The following is an 18,294-nucleotide window of genomic DNA, read 5'->3' on the forward strand; positions in this document are numbered from 1 at the left end:
GGCAGCGACAATACTGACATCTATGGTTCCATCGGTTTGAATTACTCTACAGTATACAACAGCAGCAATGGCGTGCATCGATGCATCACTGAAACCATGTAGAGATATGTTATCTTTTGAAGCATTTAGGGTGTTCAGCCATCGTGGAATAGTTATTTCATTCACATTTTTCAGATCATCTCGAATAGACTTCCACTCAGCTTGTAAGGCATCATCAATAACATCATCCCATCCTACTCCTTGTAACCATAATTTCTGTACAAATATCTTTGCTGAAATGATCGCTGGGGCAATCCAGCCCAGTGGGTCGAATAGTTTTTGTAAATCTGATAATACGTCTCTCTTTGTTATGTCAATAGATTGTGCAGGTAAGTTAAGATTGTATTTGAATTCATCATTTCCCAAATCCCATGATACGCCAAGTGCCTTTACGATTCCATCTAATTTCATATCTATGTGTGCTTTGGCTGACTTTTCTCCTTCATCAAGAGATTTTAGAAATTCAGGACTGTTTGAACACCATTTTTGTAATCTGAATTTTCCCTTGCTTAGTACAGTCTTCAATTGCTTGCTTGCCTCTATGGCTTCTTTGACAGTATCACACCCAGACATCACATCATCAACGTAGAAGTCTTCGCGTATAATTCTTTTGGCAATAGGATGGTCTTCACCCTCGTCTTCTGACAGCTGCATTAGTGTTTTTATAGCGAGATAGGGCGCTGATGCTGTCCCAAATGTGACTGTAAGTAGCCGGTAGTGTTTGACCTCGTCAGATATTGAAGTATTCTGTCTCCACAATACTCTCTGGAAGTCGGCGTCTTCTTTTTGAATGAGAATCATTCTGTACATCTTCTCTATATCGCTCACAAAACAGACCTTGTGCATTCTCCACCTCATGATGATACTTCTAAGATCTTCTTGCAGGACAGGTCCATTCATCAGTTCATCATTGAGCGATATATTGTTTGAGCCCTTGCACGATGCATCAAAAACAACGCGGGTTTTTGTCGTTTCCTTTTCAGTTCGCACGACTGCATGGTGTGGTAAGTAAACAGATTTATTGTTTAGTTCGTTTTGTGGTACTTCCTGCATGTGATTTAATCTAATGTATTCTTCCATGACTTCTTTATAATTGTTCTCTAATTCTGGCTGTCTATCAAATCTTCTTTCAAGCATTTGTAATCTTTTCATTGCTATATTGTATGTATTTCCTTCTACTGATTGTGGTGTTTCTGTTTTAAAAGGTAGTTTGACTATGTATCTTCCTTCTTCTGTTCTAGTGTAATTTTCCTTGTAGATTCTCTCACAATTTTCTTCTTCTTTTGTTAGTTTTCGATTCATATCTGTATCAACTTCCCACAGTGTTTTCAACATATCTTCCATTTCTATTTGCTGATGCATGACTATTATCGATTCTTCCCTTACATCTTCACAATCATTTACTTTTCCAAATAAGATCCAGCCCAAAGTTGTTCTTTGTGCAATAGGAGACCCAGGTGGACCCTTTATAACTTCACTTTGTATGATTTGTGCGTATTCATTTACACCAAGAAGTAAGTCGATGTTGGCTGGTTGACTAAACTTAGGGTCAGCCAGTGTTAACCCATCTAAATGATTCCAGTTGTTTGTTGGTATTTTTTGAGTCGGTATCTGAGTAGTCAGTTGCTTTGCAATTACATATGCTTTCACTCTGAGGCTGAATTCTTCATTTCTCGATGAGACCTCTATCTGAACTACTTGTTTTAATCTTGATTTTACTTCACCTACTCCGACAATGCTTCCCTTCACTGGATACCGTCTCGCTCTAATTGTTTGTGCTGCTCGTTCACTTATAAAACATCCTTGTGATCCAGGATCAATTAAAGCTCGCAGAACTGTGGTGTGGCCATCTTCACTCTTGCATTCCACCAGGGCTGTCGCTAGCAACGCAACAGCTGTACTGTGAGTTGTGTTTGTTTGTGACGTCATCACTGCTAAGTTTATTTCTTCTCCTGATTCTGACTCTTCATCTACATTTGCGTGTAAAACCTTTGGCTGTTTCGTATCATTCGTTTCAGTGGGGCCAGAGGCATCGTTTGACCTTTTCGAATGTAGAAGGGTGTGGTGACGTCGCTGACATAATCTGCACTTGGTGAGTAGTCGACATGCTATAACTCTGTGTCCAGGAACCAAACAGTTGTAACAAATGTACTTTGACTTCACAAACTCGCTTCGTTGTTCCGGTTCCATCTTTCCAAAGTCTTTACAATGACTGAGTGTGTGAGTTTCTTCGTATAAAGGACATGTCTTCTCGGCAGCAGCGCCAGATGTGTGGTAAGATCTCACTATTCTTTCTTTGGACGAAGTTGGTTGTTGCACAAGCTCGAGCGTTCTAAATTTAGACTCCAAAAACATCTTTAATGACTCAAATGTAGGTAATTCTTCACTTCCTTGGTTGCTAACATGTTCTTCCCATTCCTTGTGTGTGTTTGTGTCTAATTTTTGCACCACCAGATAGTTGATAAGTGGATCCCAATCATCAGTTCTTATATTCATATTTTTTAGACTATTTAGACACTCAGATGTTGTATCAATAAGTGACCTTATGTGGGAGGGATTCTGGCTATTAAGTTTCTTTTGAGAGAACATGCGTTTTAATAAAGATGTTACAATAAGTCGTTTATTACTATACCGCCTTTTCAATGTCTCCCAAGCTTGCGTGTAATTTGCTTCATTAATTTGAATATGTCGCAATAATAATTCAGCTTCGCCAGTAACGCTCGTTTTTAAATAGTGTAATTTCTGCACGCCGCTAATTGTGTTATTCCGATCCACTAGTGAAATAAATAAATCTTGAAACGTAGGCCACGCTTCATAATTCCCACTAAATTTCGGTATTTCTATACGCGGTAATTTCACTTCTGGGGATTGTGTAGTTGAAGATGTATAGTGTGTTTCTTGTCTCGTTGATTTTTGTTGCGATTCAATTGTAAACAACAAATCTTTCATATCAGATTTCGCTTGCATAGCTTGTTCTTCACAAATAAAGTACTGGTTTTGTTCAAAGTAAGGCAATAATTTCCGTTGTTCTTTTGTCACACTTTTCATTAATGTAGTATGTGCGAGACGAAACTGATTCCAATATTCTTCAACAGATTGTAATTTCACTGTCACATAACCACGTGTAAGCCGCACCTTTGGGCATTTCTTAAAGTTCTCGTACGTTTTCGCAATAAGACGATATAAATCTTCTAATTCACATAAAGTTTGTTCGACGATTTCCATGGTTATTTATCAATCCTTATGCGTAAAAATACAATCACTGTGTAGCTTGTATGTCCAGCAACGCCATTAAAATAATCTTGAAGTGAAATTCCGATGATAAAATGTCCAAAATCCGCAAAATAACGATCAAATCCAAAGTTATAAAATAATATTCTTCACTCGTAAACAACTTTCAATCTTCAATGCTAATTTATGCAAAAAAAAGGGTCGCCTTTTGTTCTCTTATCGCTCGGGTCCGACCGCTTACGCTCCGGCTCGCTAGGCCACTATGTTCCTTCCGATAGCTTGATTTAGGGTTGTTATTTGCGTAACTAGTGAATTGAAACACAGACGTGATGATCCTTTAGCTTTGTATTATTGACTACTGACTTTTTACAATCGACAACGAGTTTTATACAGGCGCGTAGGCGTTTTGAACTAACAGCAATGAATATACAAATCCGATCACTGTTGCCGTTTAAGTTGTATTACGAATGACCAAGTCAAAATGGCGCGACCAACCAGTCCAGGGCGGGGCTACGATAAAATGTTATCGTCGATTTAAGATGACAAAGTGTCCATACAATTTCATTCATCATTGAACCGGCTTTGCCAACCAATAAATGCCTCGATAAGATTATTTCGTGATGCGAATCCTAGGTTGGCTGAGCGTTAAATAATGATTGGACACATTTACATTTGAATTAGATAGGCCTCGTGTAGATATTGATATAATATTTCTTGGCACAACTAAAGATCAACTCATCTAACCTTAAGATCCAACCCAGGCATGCGGAACACAGTGAGATCAAGGCTGGGCTGGTGTCGCGGCACGTGCTGCGGCGCTTTCCGGCGTGCGCCCGGCGGCGAACCGCCCGCCGCGCCGCCGGAAGTCGCGCCCGCCGCCGCCGCCGGCTCCGACAGCCCGCCGGACGCCGATCGGCCCACGCGCATACGAGACCCGCTGCTAATAATAATCAACTCGGTAAATACAGAGCTATAACAGAGTAAATACAAAAGAGTAGGTAATCTTCATAGAAACGCACCGAGCGCGGTTTCGCAAATTCGGCGCAACTCCCCGCTAATCCACGCTAAATTTTGTCAGTGTGTGCGTGCGCGCCGCATACGTATTGGCGCACTCACACACAAACCGCGCTCGGTGCGTTTCTATGAAGATAACCTACTCATTTGTATCTACTCTGGCTATAATTATACATGATACTTGAAATTAAAGTTCTTATAGGCCAAAAAATATGTAAAAAGGTGAAAGCAACATTTATCTCTTTGAAACACCTTTTTGTAAACCCTATTTATTTTCAAATAAATAATTTGAATAAGAAGAATAAATTAATAGAAGATTTTATTACATACATGTTCATATCTTCCCGAGAAGGCTCCTTTGTGTGCAAAACACACTTCCCACTATTGATATGCACTTTGACGTCCAATTCGAAGTCAATGTTGGGTTCAGCTGTTTTTGACTTATTCTGTTTGCCCTCTGAACTCTGTCCCTCCGATGATGGCAAGCTGTAATAATTAAAAAGAAATATGGTGAGTGACGAATATTTACGTCTTTGTCGACGATACAATGACAAACATTTATTTCGGTATCTGGATGTCAAGATCTTCGTCTGTTATTAAACAAAATGTTTATTTATTAATTACGTTCTTGCGACAACTGGCACATGGTTTGTTTATAGAGAGTTAAGGTTCGGACAAACCAACGCGATCACACGCGATCAGCCGGCGTGCAGCGATGGCGATCAATGCATTTAAGTCTGGTCATATCCTTCAACGTTTGCACTGGAGTAATCGGTGCTTTTTTAGAAAAATCTTTCTGTTACAACAACTGCGCAGTTTTAAGATCCTATGACAAGTGGTGTGCGTGAGTCGGCAGTGAGCTGTATCAAGACGGGTTCTAGTTAGCAAGTATCAGGGTCAAGAAAGGAAGTCAGATAAGTAGTGGTTGCGACTGAGTCAACAGTTCATCTGTAAGTAACCATAATATTATGGTCGGGGTGCGCGGGCAGCGAGCTCTGGCTGCACGGGCGGCGGCTGCAAGGTCTGCACTGGCAGGAGCTCACGTGGCAGCCGCTGAGCTCGCTGTACTCACTTGTCGGGCTTCCTGCGCAGCTGCACGGCGTCCAGGTCCAGCGGCCAGTGGTCGGGGTGCGCGGGCAGCGAGCTCTGGCGCTGCACGGGCGGCGGCTGCAAGGTCTGCACTGGCAGGAGCTCACGTGGCAGCCGCTGAGCTCGCTGTACTCACTTGTCGGGCTTCCTGCGCAGCTGCACGGCGTCCAGGTCCAGCGGCCAGTGGTCGGGGTGCGCGGGCAGCGAGCTCTGGCGCTGCACGGGCGGCGGCTGCAAGGTCTGCACTGGCAGGAGCTCACGTGGCAGCCGCTGAGCTCGCTGTACTCACTTGTCGGGCTTCCTGCGCAGCTGCACGGCGTCCAGGTCCAGCGGCCAGTGGTCGGGGTGCGCGGGCAGCGAGCTCTGGCGCTGCACGGGCGGCGGCTGCAAGGTCTGCACTGGCAGGAGCTCACGTGGCAGCCGCTGAGCTCGCTGTACTCACTTGTCGGGCTTCCTGCGCAGCTGCACGGCGTCCAGGTCCAGCGGCCAGTGGTCGGGGTGCGCGGGCAGCGAGCTCTGGCGCTGCACGGGCGGCGGCTGCAAGGTCTGCACTGGCAGGAGCTCACGTGGCAGCCGCTGAGCTCGCTGTACTCACTTGTCGGGCTTCCTGCGCAGCTGCACGGCGTCCAGGTCCAGCGGCCAGTGGTCGGGGTGCGCGGGCAGCGAGCTCTGGCGCTGCACGGGCGGCGGCTGCAAGGTCTGCACTGGCAGGAGCTCACGTGGCAGCCGCTGAGCTCGCTGTACTCACTTGTCGGGCTTCCTGCGCAGCTGCACGGCGTCCAGGTCCAGCGGCCAGTGGTCGGGGTGCGCGGGCAGCGAGCTCTGGCGCTGCACGGGCGGCGGCTGCAAGGTCTGCACTGGCAGGAGCTCACGTGGCAGCCGCTGAGCTCGCTGTACTCACTTGTCGGGCTTCCTGCGCAGCTGCACGGCGTCCAGGTCCAGCGGCCAGTGGTCGGGGTGCGCGGGCAGCGAGCTCTGGCGCTGCACGGGCGGCGGCTGCAAGGTCTGCACTGGCAGGAGCTCACGTGGCAGCCGCTGAGCTCGCTGTACTCACTTGTCGGGCTTCCTGCGCAGCTGCACGGCGTCCAGGTCCAGCGGCCAGTGGTCGGGGTGCGCGGGCAGCGAGCTCTGGCGCTGCACGGGCGGCGGCTGCAAGGTCTGCACTGGCAGGAGCTCACGTGGCAGCCGCTGAGCTCGCTGTACTCACTTGTCGGGCTTCCTGCGCAGCTGCACGGCGTCCAGGTCCAGCGGCCAGTGGTCGGGGTGCGCGGGCAGCGAGCTCTGGCGCTGCACGGGCGGCGGCTGCAAGGTCTGCACTGGCAGGAGCTCACGTGGCAGCCGCTGAGCTCGCTGTACTCACTTGTCGGGCTTCCTGCGCAGCTGCACGGCGTCCAGGTCCAGCGGCCAGTGGTCGGGGTGCGCGGGCAGCGAGCTCTGGCGCTGCACGGGCGGCGGCTGCAAGGTCTGCACTGGCAGGAGCTCACGTGGCAGCCGCTGAGCTCGCTGTACTCACTTGTCGGGCTTCCTGCGCAGCTGCACGGCGTCCAGGTCCAGCGGCCAGTGGTCGGGGTGCGCGGGCAGCGAGCTCTGGCGCTGCACGGGCGGCGGCTGCAAGGTCTGCACTGGCAGGAGCTCACGTGGCAGCCGCTGAGCTCGCTGTACTCACTTGTCGGGCTTCCTGCGCAGCTGCACGGCGTCCAGGTCCAGCGGCCAGTGGTCGGGGTGCGCGGGCAGCGAGCTCTGGCGCTGCACGGGCGGCGGCTGCAAGGTCTGCACTGGCAGGAGCTCACGTGGCAGCCGCTGAGCTCGCTGTACTCACTTGTCGGGCTTCCTGCGCAGCTGCACGGCGTCCAGGTCCAGCGGCCAGTGGTCGGGGTGCGCGGGCAGCGAGCTCTGGCGCTGCACGGGCGGCGGCTGCAAGGTCTGCACTGGCAGGAGCTCACGTGGCAGCCGCTGAGCTCGCTGTACTCACTTGTCGGGCTTCCTGCGCAGCTGCACGGCGTCCAGGTCCAGCGGCCAGTGGTCGGGGTGCGCGGGCAGCGAGCTCTGGCGCTGCACGGGCGGCGGCTGGAAGCTGACGGAGCGCGCGCCGCCGTGCCCGCGCAGCGACGCCGAGCGCGACGGGCCCGCGCCGCCGGGGGTCGACTTCAGCTCTGTGGAACGTCTCATGGTTTAGCAACCCGATCCAGTTAATTGCGCACCTGGCGGCCGTGACGTCACATCGACGCTCTGTAGCCTTATTCACGTAACAAAACTTCAACGACAATAAATCGCCGAGTTGCGATCCTATCGAGTAATCGTTCTGTCGAAATGACCCTTATGAATACGGATTTAGAATTGTTTTGCAATAGGACGACTTCTACACGTCAACGAGATTTTGTGACGAGACTGTGTCAAAATACGTGAATTAGGCCACTGGTACAGACGGGGCAAACACGGGGAAGTATGGTAAGTGGGAGGAAGAGTCGCATTCAACGAGATGCGCAGATAACTCGATTGGGTTGTACAGATGATAGTCGTAAAATTTTCTTACAATAACTGTCTGAAATGATGATCACGATGATGATGAGCAAACAATACACAAAAATTCTGGATAATAAATCGAAATGAATGAGTCGATTTAGACCATGCTTTGTTGACATTTTTTTTATGTGACAGGAGGCAAACGAGCAGACGTATCACCTGATGATAAGTGATTACCGTTGCCCATAGACACCCGCAGTTTCAGGGGCGTTACAAGTGCGTTGCCGGCCTTTAAAGTGAAGATACTTTAAGATAAGATGTTTTCCTAAATTCTACAAAATGGATTCAGAAGTACCGTTGAGCGGCTCGCTCTCCATGGAGCTCCAGCTGCCGCCTTCGATGATGTCGGCGAGGCGAGTGTCGTCGTCAGCGAGTAGCAGCGTCTCGCCCGAGTCACCCGCGCAGCCCAGAAGTCCGAGGCTAGGCTCCAGGCCACTGTGATAAAGACAAATACATTGAAGCTAAATGATTTTTTTACCTACAAAACATTTATAGGCAATTTTGAAAGGCTTTATCTCGAAAATTATTGGGTCTGTAGAGGCAATTCGAGTCTCATTGTAGTTTTAATTTACTTAGAAAAAAAGTTCTGAGTAAACTATAAAAACTGAAACTAGTCCAAAGTGTTAAAATCACCAAAATCTGAAAAAAGTCGCAGATGTCGCGGTTTTTTAAGTTTTTGAAAAAGTTACGTTTGGTGCTCGAAGTCACAAGCTTGGTTTATTTTTTAAATGATCCAACAAAAGTCTGCAAAAATAAGGACTACCAGAAATGACGCATGTTACCCCCCCTTCCCAGACTACAAGTTAGTTTGTTACAAAACTTTCATATAGTTGGGACAACATTTATTACGAGAACAGAACTGATTTACTACCTTTTAGCTTTTTAGTTTCCCAATTTTAGACAATAAGACACAAATACATTGTACCTAAAATATTACTTAAATATAAAAGTTTGTATCTAATGGAGCGACATTGTCATCTTGACAAAGCTCCCTAAATAAAGAGAGAGAGAAAAAAAAGAACTGATTTATTAGTTGTCACTCACTTGTCGAAATGTCGTCGGTCAGGCGAGTCACGTGGCTCAGCGCGTCGTGGTGAGAGCGGCGAGAGAGGCGAGCGGGGCGAGTCAGGCGCTTCAGGCGGCGGCAGCGTGCGCACGCGCCCACCTAACCCCAGCTTCCCCTTCGTGATCGACGACGCGCGCACGCTTTGACGACGCAGCTTCTGGATCATATCTCTGCAAACACATAATACTTACTCAGCCTGAGAACTGACACGAACTAAAATAATAAATAAATTCTTTATTGAATAACTTATTGACAGTTTTTAACAATAGGCTAATATTAAACTATAATAGGTAAAAGTACATACGTGCCTGAACTAAGAATTATAATTTCTGTATCTCAGGCAAAAAAAAGGCTTACATTACTTTATTAATAGAACTATTTCTAGCAAAATATATAATCTAATATGTATACATAATAATATTTAAATTAAAAATTAAAATCTACACAAGTTACATTTAAGATTTAAAATCAATACAATGTGCTACACAAAATGCTGAGTTTTTTTTATCTTAATTTCAAAAACAAAACATCGATTTCAATGGAGATTACTAACCCAAATAAAAGTGATAAAAGAGGAATACATATCTTTCCAAAGCATCATTTATGAAGTCCAAGATTCTTTATTTATCAATGCAACTTTGGAAACTATTCTTCTGTTTCAACTTTGACTATACATACGGTCAAAGATGAAACAGAGGAATAGTTTCCAAAGTCGCATATAAAATAGTAAATCAAACTCCATAAACCGATATACGTCTTGATCAATCAAAACACTTACATTTGACATAAATAACTTCGAAATAACATAACAACAGTAAGCACAAAAGTTCTTCACAAATTATTACCTCCTGAAGTCCTTGAACACCAGCGCCTCCAAATCATGCAGCCTCTTCATTTCATACTCTATGGTAGAGTGGGAGGCGCCCAGCGTACGCAGGTCGTTGATGATCTTGGCTTGCTCATTCATTTCTTTCTCGATGAGCTTAGACCGCTTCTTGGCGTCGAGGCTCGTGTCGAATACGAACGCTGGCAGGTGGTCCGTGTACTTGCGACGGAGGACTATACTTTCCTGCAATATCAATGTGTGGTGTATTTGCTCAACGTGACAAAAAATCGGAGCGGTGAGATAGTGGCGCCCTCCTGTCAATGTTATGTATAATTTAAAATGTTGGCTGGACGAGGCAACAGCTGAAAACCAGCGTCGGGCACGCGTCTCGATTAATGCTGAGCGGGCGCCTTTTTGGTACAAAAATATGCGTGTATAGTTTTAAGTCCCGTTGTTCTTTTTTGATTTTCTTTTTGTGTCAAATAAAGTTTTTCTTATCTGATCAATAATTTAATAAATATTAAATAATCGAGTACCTATTCAATATAAGTTATAATTCTAAGCGAGTACATTCTTTCTTCGAAGAAGTTTAAGTTACGTACTTGTGAATCTTTACTGTTGTCTGCTTCATCATCGAAATCGCTTTCGTAGTCCATTTTCAAGGGGTCTTCTTCTTCGAAACCTAAAATCCAAGTTGCATTTATATTAACATTTGACAAATCTTTTAAAAAATGTTTTAATATCAAGTGTGTGACGTCAGACCTGTGAGCATTGTGAGCGTGTGCCCGAGCGCGGACAGTTGCTTGCCGACGTTCACATCCAAGTGAATGTCCACTCCCTCCATTTGCCACGAAACGTTCAGGAACCATTTCGCATTTTCTGAAAGAAAAATCCATTTTAAAAAAGTAGAATTTCTCACACAAACAAATCAAAGTTGTAAAAGTTCAAGAAATCCTCCAGAGGCTTCATCCAGATAAAAGTGCTTATTAAAAGTCTTTGTACTTGCAAAAATAAAATTAGCTTTAATTCTCATAAAAACTTTTTATGAGAAGTAGGTCTTCCAAATCCAACTGGTCTATCTAGAAATCATTAGAGCAGGAAGCCTGGCCGACACATTAATCGTCCGTGAATAAACTCCTAAGTCACATTTTATTTTTGCAAGTAGGCTCTTATAAAGCACTTTTACAATCGCAAACAAAGTCCGTACTCTATAAACTCTCGATTCCTAGCCACGCCGAATAAAATACTATACCTGACACATGTTCTGCAAGATAATGTTTTAATGTCGTCATCAGCCTCACCGTTCCTCTTGGCGGCAGCGGTCCGGCTGCACACCTCGTAGGTGCCCTCAGAGACGCTGCACACGTTGATGCACGCCTCGTCGGGGTCGGGCTTCCAGTCGTCGAGCGAGGCCTCGAAGTCGTCGGCGAAGCGCAGGCACAGCCCCACGAAGCGGCCCTTGCTGACCAGCGCGCCTGAGCTTACGGCGCCCACGCTGGTGCTTTCTAGCGTCACCACCACCGCGCCGCGGCCTTCCGCCTCGTAGCCGCGCCCGCCGCCGCCCCACGACGCCTGAAGTATCGAACCAGGGCCCGTGAGAATCACTATAGTCTGGTCTGCGAGCACGTAGAATTTCGTCCAATGACCCCAAGCTACCCATCCTTATGGCTCGCGCGTGATTATGTTGCTATCGCGCTCGCACACTCACTGCAGCCGCCCGTCGCACAGTCGCGACAGCAATATGATTACGCGCGAGCGATAAGGCTAGGTAGCTTGGGGTCATTGGACAAAATTCTACGTGCTCACAGACCGGGCTTTAGTCCAAAAGTACTACAGGTTCAATGGATCCTGCGTAGTAAAACGGTGCAAAGGGGTGCGTTTATGTTACATAAAAATTCAACAAGACTTTTAGATATGCCTCAGACATGTAGTACGTACTGACCGTGACAGGTCTGTTAATCACATGTCACTGCTGCAGACTGCAGTACCTAATACCTAACATACTCAGTAGTGCACTGTACTGAGCCCCGATTACGGTAACTTTTAACGTCTACAATCCAGACACGCTTCATCGATTCTGCGATAGGATTGGTCAAAACAGCTGACGTACGCTGTTGAACGACCAATCGTATCGCAGAATCGAGAAGCGTGTCTGGATTGTAGACGTTAAAAATTACCGTAATCGGGGCTCTGACCGCTTAACTGAATTTTATAAATATAATCATATAGATATTTTTATCATGATACAGGAATATATTATTTATATTTTGTGATGAAGATGAACAATGAAATACATCTAAGTTTTGGTTGCACAAAATACAAAATAAAAATATCTTACCATTGGCGGTTGGTTCAAAGGTAAGCAGATGCCAATATCATCGACATTCAACTGCAGGAACAGGGTGCTGAGGTGCGGTGTCGTTATTTGAGACGTCAATTGGACCTGTCAAATGAAACAATCACATTTACTATCATCATTTAGCACTATTAAAGTTTGTTACAAGCAATTATTGAAGGTTACATACCTTCTCGAAGACCTGCTGCGTCGCTGTAAGCACTTCTTTGTTCAAATTTAGCCTCTTTTCGTTCCAGTATTCATAAGCGTTCTTGTAGTTAAGCCACACCAGAATCGCCTTGTCGATGGCCACGGGCTGGATGTATATCAGCGGCCGCTTCAGGTTTATCAGAACCACTTCCTTGTCCTCGCCGGCTACCATCTCGTCTTGGAAGGCGTTACGCATGGCTACACAACGTACAAATAAATATTAATAAATGTGAAAACCATATCATTGAGTACAGGGATCTTTACATTAGTGACAGTTCCATTTCATGTGATATTAACATATTCTTAGCTTACCAATTCTCGTGTTGAAGAAGGCGTATTGCTGAAACTCTGGTTCCGCTTCATCAAACATAGCATTGCGAATTAATTGGCCTAGACTGAGATTGACGTCCACCTAAAACAAATTATAATATGCTCACAAAATAATTCAGTAATTTACATATTAAACATCGCTTTACAATATAAAACTTATGAATATTTTAAGTCAAAAAAGTACAGTTACGTACCTGTGCTCTCGCGAACAATCGTAGGCCATGGGGTTCAGCGGGCTGGGGTACATTTTGTACCCGATTGGACAACTCGAACTCCACTGCGCCCGTTTCTAGCCGCACGGCGCTGTTACTTGGTGTCGTGGCGGTCAATTGGATACGCTAGAAAAAAAGGGATCATATCACATGACGTGTTCATGAGTACATTTACTTGTTAGTAAATAAATAGTTTGAATAACTTACCTTTATCCTAATAATAAGTGAGAATAAAATCCGGCTGAGGGCAGAGGTAGACGCCTCCTCCTCGTTCCATAGCGGGACCGGTTTTTCACCTCCGTATACTTTTTGGACCACTTCATTTACTTCCTGTAATAATGCCAATGATTAGTACTCCATTCCAATAAGAGCTATAGTCCGGTCGCCGAGCACGTAGAATTTCGTCCAATGACCACAAGCTACCTAAACCTTAATTCTTTAGAAATTTCCATCGATGTAAACAAACACTTGTGCACACAATTACACTATAATACTCACGTTTTCTTAATATCATACACATTATTTCACAAGCTCATGAAACCAACTTTATTCTCATGATGAAACAAATATGAAATCTAACATTGAAAACAAAATATTTTAACAAAATATTTGGATGGTGAAAATTTGTGCTTCATGTTAAAATGTCAAATCGACATTTGACGTTGAAATTTAGGTCCTATCTCTGGAAAATCTGTAAGTCATAGACAATATTCATAGATAATAATCTGTAAATTTTATCGATTTTATTTCAAGTATTCAATTATTTCAATTACCAATTACTTTGATAATAAAATAAAATATAAACGAGGTTATATTCAACAATGTATTTTTTCTTCATTGAATGCAACAACACACTTTGCGAAGAAGTCTTTGAATTCAGCTTTATTATACAGACGAGTGTCACATAAAAAAGGCATTTCGACCACTTTTCGACTGGTTTACGATTTTATTGTGCACTTTGTCTAGACCCACAGCATAATTTAAATTATATTTCCTAAACAATTAAAAAAGGGAAAATTAAATTTTCTTTGATTAAGAAGATCCTATTTTGACGATCACATTACTGATCACAACATCAATCAGAAGAGGGATTGATCTTAATAATTACAAACGATCTTTAAAAATCTAATAATCGTCTGTTGCAGTCCGTAAATGACATTTACAGAATTGCGATTAACGAGAGATTTTGTCGCATCACTAGTAGATCAACTGACATAGACTAAAAATACGTCAATGTCAGTTGGCCATATTTGTTTACATTTAGGGAAATTTCTAAAGAACTAAGGTATATCCTTATTGCTCGCGCATAATTATATTGCTGTCGCGACTGTACAACGGGCGGCAGCAGTGAGTGTGGGAGCGCGACAGCAATATAATTACGCGCGAGCGATAAGGATGGGTAGCTTGAGGTCATTGGACGAAATTCTACGTGCTCGGCGACCAGACTTTAGACGATTTTAGCTCGTATATTTATATGGCAAAAGGAACTAACCTTCATGAAAACTTTTTGCACAAAGACGAGATGGTTGAGCAGATCGGTTGATAACGTATGCTCAAATAGGCCGATGTCAGCTGTCGCGGCCAAGTAGCGGCCGGCTCGCAACACCACGCCTTCCGCGTCGCCGGGGCCCGCGGTGCCAGTACTGGGGCCCGCCGGGGCGGCAGCAGGGCCCGCGGGGCCCGTGGTAGAAGCTCCGGCGTGTTCAGCCACGCGAGCCCGCACTTGAACGCCGGGGAGCGCCACCGATGCGGCAGCTGGGAGCTTGGCCTCGGTCATCTAGATAAACATCATGTATGAATTCAATATTTTTTGTTGTTGTAAACTTGTTACGGAACCAAATATATTTATAAATATTGTTTAGGGTGTCTTGAAAATAGAGGCGTGAGGAAACGTTGCAGCGCCACTGCACCACTATTAGTTTTTATACAATTAATTTCTGGTGGGTTGCGCTCTCTTACAATAATATCAGTTTCTTAGTGAAACCAGTCAAAATTTGCACACTACATTAATATTGCGGACAACAACACAGGACCGGTCGTGGTGAGAGATTTTTGTCCAGCAATGGACGTCATTTGGCTGAAACGAACGAACTCCATATTACCGACAGCAACTAATATGTCAAGTATTCTCTGACCTGGAGCTTGGTGACGAAGCTGAGCGAGTGCTGAGGCAGGTCGACGGTGAAGTGCGCCTTGGTGCCCGTCACTCCTGAGCTGTGCACGTGCTCCATCTTGTACTGCGCTTGTAGGGACGGCAGCAGCGCCGCTGTTATGTATCAACTATGCTCTGACCTGCAGCTTGGTGACGAAGCTGAGCGAGTGCTGCGGCAGGTCGACGGTGAAGTGCGCCTTGGTGCCCGTCACTCCCGAGCTGTGCACGTGCTCCATCTTGTACTGCGCTTGTAAGGACGGCAGCAGCGCCGCTGTTATGTATCAACTATGCTCTGACCTGCAGCTTGGTGACGAAGCTGAGCGAGTGCTGCGGCAGGTCGACGGTGAAGTGCGCCTTGGTGCCCGTCACTCCCGAGCTGTGCACGTGCTCCATCTTGTACTGCGCCTGCAGGGACGGCAGCAGCGCCGCTGTTATGTATCAACTATGCTCTGACCTGCAGCTTGGTGACGAAGCTGAGCGAGTGCTGCGGCAGGTCGACGGTGAAGTGCGCCTTGGTGCCCGTCACTCCCGAGCTGTGCACGTGCTCCATCTTGTACTGAGCTTGCAAGGACGGCAGCAGCGCCGCTGTTATGTATCAACTATGCTCTGACCTGCAGCTTGGTGACGAAGCTGAGCGAGTGCTGCGGCAGGTCGACGGTGAAGTGCGCCTTGGTGCCCGTCACTCCCGAGCTGTGCACGTGCTCCATCTTGTACTGCGCTTGCAAGGACGGCAGCAGCGCCGCGGTTATGTATCAACTATGCTCTGACCTGCAGCTTGGTGACGAAGCTGAGCGAGTGCTGCGGCAGGTCGACGGTGAAGTGCGCCTTGGTGCCCGTCACTCCCGAGCTGTGCACGTGCTCCATCTTGTACTGAGCCTGCAAGGACGGCAGCAGCGCCGCGGTTATGTATCAACTATGCTCTGACCTGCAGCTTGGTGACGAAGCTGAGCGAGTGCTGCGGCAGGTCGACGGTGAAGTGCGCCTTGGTGCCCGTCACTCCCGAGCTGTGCACGTGCTCCATCTTGTACTGAGCCTGCAAGGACGGCAGCAGCGCCGCGGTTATGTATCAACTATGCTCTGACCTGCAGCTTGGTGACGAAGCTGAGCGAGTGCTGCGGCAGGTCGACGGTGAAGTGCGCCTTGGTGCCCGTCACTCCCGAGCTGTGCACGTGCTCCATCTTGTACTGCGCTTGCAAGGACGGCAGCAGCGCCGCGGTTATGTATCAACTATGCTCTGACCTGCAGCTTGGTGACGAAGCTGAGCGAGTGCTGCGGCAAGTCGACGGTGAAGTGCGCCTTGGTGCCCGTGACTCCTGAGCTGTGCACGTGCTCCATCTTGTACTGCGCTTGCAACGACGGTAGCAGCGCCGCCGTTATGCTGAGGCTCTGAAAATTGCACAAGATATACATAATATACAATTTCAGTCGCATTCGCATCGTTTTAAACCTTGACTATAGTTCTAGGGGATAACTCAGTCAGTGTGTACGAGTCAACTCGCACATTTTTATTACTAAATATTTTATTGTTAACTTGCATTTATTCCTGCACTTTGGCCAGCTGTGCCTGACCTACATTTGGGACTTTGGTAGTTCTAACGTTTTTAAAATCAGTGCAATTAAAGCATTCGGAGGCTATACGTCTTTTCAATAAATCCCATCAGCAGTTGATACGGCGTCGTTGTCCGACATCTTGACATCAGTCTTACTTTGACACCACAACTTGCACAGTGTTTGAGGTATGGGAGCGGCACGGGAGGGTGCTTTTTGGTAAGTCAAATGTCAGCGAGACTTCAGATTTGCATGCTCTATCACGTCATAGTCAAAATCACGCGTCCTGTGCCGCTCCTATACCTCAGGCATTGACTGAGATCAATTAAATCTATAGTTCGATTTCAGTATGTCTACTGTGAATAGAGATAAAATGCAGGCTTTGTTTTTGCAAGCAACATAATTTCAATCAATATGATTATTCGCAGGTAACTCTGTTATCAATAATTTATCAGCGTACCTGCAGCCATCGTCTCTACGAGCTATGTGCCCCGTCCACTGCCACTTGATTTTAGCAATTCTGCGAGCTATGTCGGTTACTTTGGTTCTCCTGCGGATCCCGTTCATTGTGGAAAACCTTGGGGGAGGCCTTTGTCCAGCAGTGGACGTCATTAGGCTGAAACGAACTGTTATATCCGGTATATGTATCTCTTATTGCTGCCCTGGCTGCCCATCCCGCCATGTCAGCAGTTTGGCATCGAAAGCCCTGTCCCTTAGCCGTTCGAGTCTTCAGTCCGTGTACAGATCTCGAAACCGGCGGTTGCTCTCGGATAAATAATCCAAAAATCTATTCTAATTCAAGTTCGAATTAAAAGTTGTTTTTAAAAACTTAATTTCAATTCCCCGCGTAACATTTTGGTGGCAGCGGTGGGATCCGGAAATCTCCAGTGCCCAAGCACCGCCCCACGGACTCGCTCCGGATTCCTATCCTGAAATAAATAAAAACGTTATCCTTGAAAACTTGAACGAACGTACCTGCAGCACGATGGAGAACTGCAGATGCAGCGGGTGCAGCAGCGGGTCGGCAGCGGTGCGTGGCGGCGGCGGGCGCGGCGGCGGCACGCGCGGCGCCTCCTCGTCCTCGCCACCGCCCGCCGGACCCGCCGCCGCCGCCGCCTCGCTGCCGCGCGACAGGCGGGACGACGTGCGGGTCACGCCGAGTTCCTGGTTGGTTAGTGAACACAGTGTGTACCTGCAGCACGATGGAGAACTGCAGATGCAGCGGATGCAGCAGCGGGTCGGCAGCGGTGCGTGGCGGCGGCGGGCGCGGCGGCGGCACGCGCGGCGCCTCCTCGTCCTCCGCCCCGCCCGCCGGACCCGCCGGCGCCGCCTCGCTGCCGCGCGACAGGCGGGACGACGTGCGGGTCACGCCGAGTTCCTGATTGGATACGAAAATGGAGGTTAGATTCAAATTAATTTTCAACCGACTTCAAAAAAGGAGGAGGTTCTCAATTCGACCCGTATGTTTTTTTTTTTTTTCTATGTTTGTTACGCGATAACTCCGCCAATTATGAACCGATTTGAACAAATCTTTTTTCGGCGTATAGGTAATACCTCAAGGGTGGTCCCATTTAAATTTAATAATAGAAAAAACAACCCCCAAGGGTGGAAAATTGGGGATGAACTTTTTTATACGCAATATTTTTAATTTTTAGTTTTTTTTTGTGTTCACGCATTTGAAGTCGGTTTTATTTTTTTTAAAAAGTTAATTATAAACTA

At 46.6% G+C, this 18,294-nt stretch overlaps 1 protein-coding gene across 1 annotated transcript in view; it reads right to left on the reverse strand.

Annotated features, from left to right (window-relative positions):
* Positions 1-18,294, reverse strand: part of LOC135088093 (bridge-like lipid transfer protein family member 1) — a 78,858-nt gene that overhangs the window by 31,442 nt on the left and 29,122 nt on the right. The window contains exons 31-54 of the mRNA XM_063982981.1: positions 17,777-17,953; positions 17,551-17,739; positions 16,267-16,413; positions 16,110-16,211; positions 15,953-16,060; positions 15,796-15,903; positions 15,639-15,740; positions 15,482-15,583; positions 15,168-15,302; positions 14,368-14,652; positions 13,083-13,205; positions 12,858-13,001; positions 12,646-12,745; positions 12,314-12,531; positions 12,127-12,231; positions 11,090-11,360; positions 10,551-10,667; positions 10,391-10,470; positions 9,808-10,031; positions 8,941-9,132; positions 5,510-7,296; positions 5,357-5,465; positions 4,615-4,770; positions 4,015-4,210 (exon numbers count right to left, since the gene is read on the reverse strand). Of these exons, the coding sequence (XP_063839051.1) occupies positions 4,015-4,210; positions 4,615-4,770; positions 5,357-5,465; positions 5,510-7,296; positions 8,941-9,132; positions 9,808-10,031; positions 10,391-10,470; positions 10,551-10,667; positions 11,090-11,360; positions 12,127-12,231; positions 12,314-12,531; positions 12,646-12,745; positions 12,858-13,001; positions 13,083-13,205; positions 14,368-14,652; positions 15,168-15,302; positions 15,482-15,583; positions 15,639-15,740; positions 15,796-15,903; positions 15,953-16,060; positions 16,110-16,211; positions 16,267-16,413; positions 17,551-17,739; positions 17,777-17,953 (5,277 nt within the window). The remainder of the gene's footprint in view (positions 1-4,014; positions 4,211-4,614; positions 4,771-5,356; positions 5,466-5,509; positions 7,297-8,940; positions 9,133-9,807; positions 10,032-10,390; positions 10,471-10,550; positions 10,668-11,089; positions 11,361-12,126; positions 12,232-12,313; positions 12,532-12,645; positions 12,746-12,857; positions 13,002-13,082; positions 13,206-14,367; positions 14,653-15,167; positions 15,303-15,481; positions 15,584-15,638; positions 15,741-15,795; positions 15,904-15,952; positions 16,061-16,109; positions 16,212-16,266; positions 16,414-17,550; positions 17,740-17,776; positions 17,954-18,294) is intronic.

The sequence above is a fragment of the Ostrinia nubilalis genome, chromosome 3 (assembly GCF_963855985.1).
Source record: "Ostrinia nubilalis chromosome 3, ilOstNubi1.1, whole genome shotgun sequence".
Taxonomy (NCBI): domain Eukaryota; kingdom Metazoa; phylum Arthropoda; class Insecta; order Lepidoptera; family Crambidae; genus Ostrinia; species Ostrinia nubilalis.